Source organism: Capsicum annuum, chromosome 3, assembly GCF_002878395.1.
Source record: "Capsicum annuum cultivar UCD-10X-F1 chromosome 3, UCD10Xv1.1, whole genome shotgun sequence".
Classification (NCBI taxonomy): domain Eukaryota; kingdom Viridiplantae; phylum Streptophyta; class Magnoliopsida; order Solanales; family Solanaceae; genus Capsicum; species Capsicum annuum.
The window spans coordinates 214,709,322-214,715,897 of record NC_061113.1 but is presented as its reverse complement, the minus strand read 5'-3'; the positions used below and the strand labels follow the sequence as shown (position 1 = coordinate 214,715,897).

The window sequence follows — 6,576 nt, the reverse complement described above, 5'->3', positions numbered from 1 at the left end:
TGACCTGCCTATGTATGTGGAAAAAGACAAGTCTAGACACAAGCCATCAAATAAACAAGTTCTATGATGGTGTGTAGAATGAGTCTTTTTTAATGACGATGGTGGCTGGGCCAGCTTGCTTACCTTGACTATTCTACCGGTTATCTGCTATTTCCCACAAACACAGGTACCAGGAAACTCAGCCCACCAAGGCTTGAATAGATGGGAATCACCTAGCATTTTTTGCCTCTGCTAGGATCTGAACCATTTATTGTACTTTATAGGTCAATACTATTATGTTTCTGTTTTGAGTAAAAGCGTCTATTCCGGCAGGTTTGGCATAAAGGCCACCATAATGGTTTGCATAGTACAATACAATCAATAGTGATACCATTTTGCACTGCAGTGTTTTGTAGTCGACTATTAGGTGCATGATCGTAACCTCTGATTCCTATACTACCATGTCTGTCCTTTAAAATAGATGTGGACGATTTCCACCTGTTGTGAGGACTGCAGTTCCAGTGGATGGGAGATTTGAGCACATTGTTCTCTCTTGTAATGCTACTTCTGATCATGCAATAATCTGGATAGAGAGAGAAGCAAGAAGGGCCCTGGAAGTAAGTTGTCTGCACTTCTATTACGACTGATGGCTTGTGATATAATTCCAAACAAATTGTCTTGGTACTTTACACTATTATAGCCTTAGTTTTATCTTCTAAATATGTGCGAGCTTGGCTGTAGGCTATCTGAGATATATATTCCTTTAGTTCATGGTTTTGCGTATGCCTGCTGCAGTCTGCAATAGACACAGGACAGAAATTTTACTGCTGCACTTACTTTGAATTGTGATGGTTCAAAGCTCAACTAGCACCAATATGTTCAGGGATCCACATCATGCCCTCTCCACCTTATTTTATCGATGGTATATCTGTTCCCAATATGCCCTTGGAGGGCACTTATGATCTACTTAAATCATCAGTTAAGATAGTTTATCAGTGCAATCCTTCTTGGCACCAGTTCATCACTCTTAAGCATGGTTGAATACAAGTTGCAGCTCTTTTGAGTCTTGATGAAGATTGGGTAAACTTTTTTTTTCTTTTTCTTTTCGCACAAGTGGTCCATGCCTTTCACCTTATTGGTGGTTTCAGCATCAAGTTGTGAAACTTAAAGCACCATGGTTGCGTTTATTGGTTCCTTCACCTGTGCATTTATGTGTTCTTGTAATATGTAGTACTTGTTACTGTAGATGCTTTGAGAAACCTTAGCAACTTATAAGCTCTTTGGAAATAATATAGAGGATTTTATATAGCTAACTTTGACTTGCTTGATATTAATGCATGGCTTATTAATAAATCTATAAGATCTTTAAATATATGGGTAGCTTTGGTGATCAATTCATTTTGCTTATTGCAACTTGCAAGTACTGTTAAACCGATTAACTGTCGCAGTTTGAACTTGAAATATGAGGATAATTCGGCTTGAATATACTTCAATGAACCACTTGTATCTTGTGATGCCCCTATTTGTCAGTTGGGAATTGGGATTTCAATTTAACTGTGAAATGAATCTGCTTCTCTGTTGTATTGATGTGCTCCGAAAGAGATCTTGTATGTGTCCTTGTTACTCCATGGTAGGCGTTCAGCGGTTTCTTCAATTTTTCAAGTTCATATTTATTTTGTGCGTCCAGTTGATGCAAGAGAGAGATCGTGTTATGGAAATTCCAGCAAAGCAAAAGATGGAGCGACAACAGACATTAACTAGAGAGCACAATGAGGAGCATAAAGCCGCTCTAGAGCGGGCTGTCACCTTGGCTGTTCCACATGCCTTTTCACCTTCTGATTACGGAACTTTTGATGAAGTAGAGGAAGAACTGTCTGATAAATCAGTCAGGGATTCATCCACAGGTTCATCAACTAAATGCAAGACTAAAGATAACTGGGATGAACTAATTGAGCATCTATATGAGAAAGATGAATCAGGTCATGTGATTTTGAAGAGATCAAGATCACAGTGATAAGCAATGTTATTAACTTAAGCATCATATATGAGTACTTATATTGATATTTGGAGGAGCACCATTCTTTGATTAAACCATAATTCTTTTAATCTCATTTTGATGGACACTAAGTGTCTTTTTTTCTTTTGGTGTGTCAGCCAGCTGTGGCTTGTACCAGTATATATATATATATTTATATATCTGTAGAAACTTTCAGAATATTTGCTAAAATGGATGTATTTATTAGTCCCTTCACCTGTAAGATTTATATATGTGAAGATTCTTTTCATGGTGGAGCTGCTAGGTAGTCGAGCATAAGGTGTTAATTGTGTTTCTGGAGATGCATCATTTTTTTTTTCTGTGTACTATTCAGCAACACCAACAACGCACCTGATGTAAACCCATAAGTTGGGCTCTTATGGTTCATAATTTCATATAGGTTCTCCCATGAAATCCCAGATCTTATTGCCCATTAATCCTATTCTTTTCTATATAAATTATATATTAACAAAACCATTTGGTAATTTACAAGAAAAAAGACTCTTACCAAATACCAAGTATGACGTAATCTATATCTATATAGAAAAGCAAAACTAAAATCAAGACAAGAAGCCACGTGTCAGCACAAGAATAAGTCTAAGTGATAATTTTAAGACAAAATTAAAAGATATGTACGAAAAAATTTGAATTGAAAGATTAATTATTTGAATTTGAAATACATTATCTCTTTTTTTTTTTTTTTTAAATCATTATCTTAATAATTAGAAATCCATAATTAGAAATCCATAATTGAAGAGTCCTTATAGACTCTTACTATTTAAAAGTTATATCTTATAAAATTTAAATATTATATATATATATATAGAGAGAGAGTTTATTTACATAATAATAATAATAATATAATAATAATAATAATAAAAAAAAAATAAAAAAAATCTCTCTCTCTATATATAAAAGCAAAACTAAAATCAAGACAAGAAGTCATGTGACAGCTCAAGAATAAGCCTAAGCGATAATTTTAAGACAAAATTAAAAAGTATGTAAGAAAATTTTTGAATTGAGAGATTAATTATTTGAATTTGAAATACATTATCTCTTTTTTTTTTTTTAAAAAATAATCATTATCTTAATAATTAGAAACCCAAAACTGAAGAGTCCTGAGAAAATTGAAGGAAATGTGTTTTAAGTCTTGAATGAAGGATTGGTGACATCGACCAACAGATAGGGTCAAACCTCATTAGAAAACTTGATTAAGTTAATTGTGAATTTGATTAATATCTTCAAAACTTTCTAATCTTTTCAAAAATACAAATCAACCCAACCCACACCCCTCTTCAATTCAAATCAACCACTCTCTCGTCTCTCTCGACAACTTCTCTCAACTCTCTCCCAACCAACAGTTCTACAAAATTTCTCCCTTCAACCCCTGACGACTTCTACCTCCAGCGACAAATAGTTGGGCTTCGAGTTCCCCTCTTTTCTCCCTTCAACCCCCGACGACTTCTACCTCCAACGATAAATAGTTGGGCTTCGAGTTCCTCTCTTCAATTTAAAATCAACCTATCTCGCATCCCTCTCCCAACAGCTTCTCTCAACTCTCTCCCAACCAACTGTTCTGCAAATTTCTCATTTCAATCCTCGACGACTTCAACATTTGACTATAAATAGTTGGACTTTGAGTTCCTTTTCGACTTCAGCCTTCAATCGACATGACAACCTTGCTCTCTGGCCACAACAACTTCGAATTCTTCATTATTCCTTTTCTTCTTTCACAGGTAAAAATTTATGGCCTTTTTAGTTTTGAAGAAAACGAGGAACTTGAGCCAACTTCTCTTATAGTATTAGTTAACAATTTCAATATTTGTTGCATTAATTTGAAATGCGGTCTGAATAAAATCCTAATTTCTGGTATTTCTTCTCTTCTCTTTTCGAAGTGAATTATGATATTTTGTTGTTTGTTGCATTTTTTTAAAGTTTGATTTTTATTATTTGTGTTTATAAAAACAAAATGACAATTTGGGTTGATTTGTTTTGTTCTTGTTCTTGGTAAAAATAGTGAAATTGCTGTTTTTTTGTTGAACAAAATCGTGCTACTATTTTTGTTTCCTCCGATAGATTACCCATCTGGTGCAACATATTAACTATCTGATGCAACAGATTTATTATATGATGCAACAGATCAACCATCTGATGCACCAGAGGAACCATCAGATTACAATTCTGATGCAACAGGTTAATAATTTGATGCAATAGATTAACTATTTGATGCAACAGCTTTACCATATGTTGCAACAGATTAAGCATCAGATAAAAAATCTGATGCAACTAATTAACCATCTGGTGCAATGGAAGAACCATCAAATTAATGATATGATGCAGCAGATGAACCTTCTGTTGGATAAAATCCTATCAACTCTTCCAACAGAAAATGTCCAAGACTTAATTTTTCCAACTGATCATTCATCTGCCGCGATATACGACCCTATGTTGGAAGAAATCTAAACAATATTGACTGTTGATAACTGTTCCAACAGAGCACTCATGTGTTGCAACAAATGTGTGACTTGTTGCACAAATCATTCATCTTTCTCAGCAGATGAGTGATATTTTTTATATTGTCATAACAAATTACTCAATCGTTGCTGCAGGTTAGTTAACTGCTCTGATAAATCACTCATATGTTGCAACAGATGTGTGATCTGTTGCACAAACCATTCATCTTTCTCTACAGATGAGTGATATATTTTGTATTATCGCAACAGATTACTCAACCGTTGCTACAGATTATTTAATTATTCCAACAGATCACTCATATGTTGCAACAGATGATGTCACAATAGTTGTGTGATCTGTTGCACAGACCATATATCTGTCTTAAAAGATGAGTGATATGTTTTGTATTGTTGCAACAGATTACTCATCCGCTGCAACAGTTTGATTATATGCCGCAACAGATATACTACCTAGTGCAACAGATCAGTTATTTTACTGTTTTGCTTATTTGATTTACTGTTATTCTTTTTAATGATGCATTAATTAACAATAATATATTATATTATGTTCATGTTAATTTTTGATAATATAGTTCCCAAAAGAACAGAAATCGAATCAAGTCCAAGTAAAGGAACAAGTAAAGCAGCTACGCTACATCCACCACTCTATGAGCTTGCTTTACAAGCGTTATCTCAATCGGGAGCAGAATATGATGAACACGAAGAGAAGAAATACTTCAAAAGAGATGATGCAGATGCTAATAGCCCTTCCACCGAAGAGTTGGTCAAAGCCTTCAGCATTGATCATTATCCTGTGAGAATGCAGTGCGATGGTGCCGCAGATTTAACGGGTGATTTTGTGGTTAAGTCAGCCATGGAAAAATCTTTCGATGCCTTCAAAAAAATACTTTGAGAACAAAAATTAGATGCTTATTTCAGGGACAGCTGCTTTGGGAAATATCTTGATTTGTCGGAGGACAACAATGCTCGTTTCCAAATAAAAATTGTATATGAACTTCTCAAGCGTAGGTTTATGTATGAAAACAAAGATAAGATGGATGAGGTATGGATAAATTACTGTGGCATGCCTGTTTGTTTTGGTTGGAAGGAGTTTGCCATAGTTATTGAACTAAAATGTTATCCTCCTTCTCAAGTTATACCTATTCTAACCCCAAAAAAACACCCCGCACAAAAAAAAGGCAAAGGTAAGTCGTGTGATCGTGATGACCTAGTGTCCATTGTTGGTACAAGCTTCAAAAACAAAAATTTGATAGAAGCGTTAAAAGATAAATGACTTTCAAAGAAGCACAAGCAGTCATTGTGCTTGGTTTGGTTTGTACATAATATTCTTTGGGCGAGACACGTTAACAACATAAGCCTCGATTTAATAAAGCTCTACGAGTATCTTGAGGCATTCAACAGCTATCCTTAGGGGTATGAAAGCTTCAAAATGACTGTCAAATATTTGTTGACTCCGTTAGCGCCAAAGACAGTCAACTTACATGGCTTCCCATGGGCTTTCATGGTAAATGTTTCTTTCTTCTATTATGATATCATTCATTTTTTTCACTCAATAATGGTTTTGATTTATTGATGTTATTTTATAGGCTTGAGTGTTTCAAGCCATTTCTTATTTGAGACAACAAGTGAACTACTAGGAAAGAGTTTCCTGTCCAAGAATCTTGAGATGGTTGTCGGCCAAAACTGATAAAAATATAAAATTTCTTGATCTCTTCAACCCCCTGAAGGATGCACGAAGTATAATTATAATTAATTTTTTCTTTTAATTAATGATTTTTTAATGATCTAATCATCATTTTAATATATGTAATGATTTATGTTAGATTGTGCATCCGTCGCTAGTTCCAACCAATCGAGAGTTGAAGATGCCATTTTTTCTTACTTTAAGATTTGTGCAAACTTTATCGAACCCTAAGGTCATCGACAGAATAAAAATAAAATTGTTTGGAGCAATAGCCATTACAAGAAAAATAATTTTGGAAGATGGACTTGTTGTTGTTGATGGTCTTAATGGTGATGGTGTTGTTGTTGGTGGTAGTGGTGCTGCTATTGGTGCTAATGATGCTCCTCTTACAGTATTTAAAGCAA

At 34.6% G+C, this 6,576-nt stretch overlaps 1 protein-coding gene across 4 annotated transcripts in view; it reads left to right on the top strand.

Annotated features, from left to right (window-relative positions):
* Positions 1-2,224, top strand: part of LOC107863267 — a 6,917-nt gene extending 4,693 nt beyond the window's left edge. For 3 of the 4 annotated variants that reach the window (XM_047409371.1, XM_016709113.2, XM_016709114.2), the window contains exons 5-6: positions 461-596; positions 1,667-2,224. In XM_047409371.1, the coding sequence (XP_047265327.1) occupies positions 461-596; positions 1,667-1,993 (463 nt within the window). In that variant the 3' untranslated portion in view covers positions 1,994-2,224. Of the gene's footprint in view, positions 1-460; positions 597-774; positions 1,060-1,666 lie in introns of all 4 variants that reach the window. The other variant, XR_007053606.1, reaches the window with a different exon arrangement.
* The last annotated feature ends 4,352 nt before the right edge of the window (positions 2,225-6,576 follow it).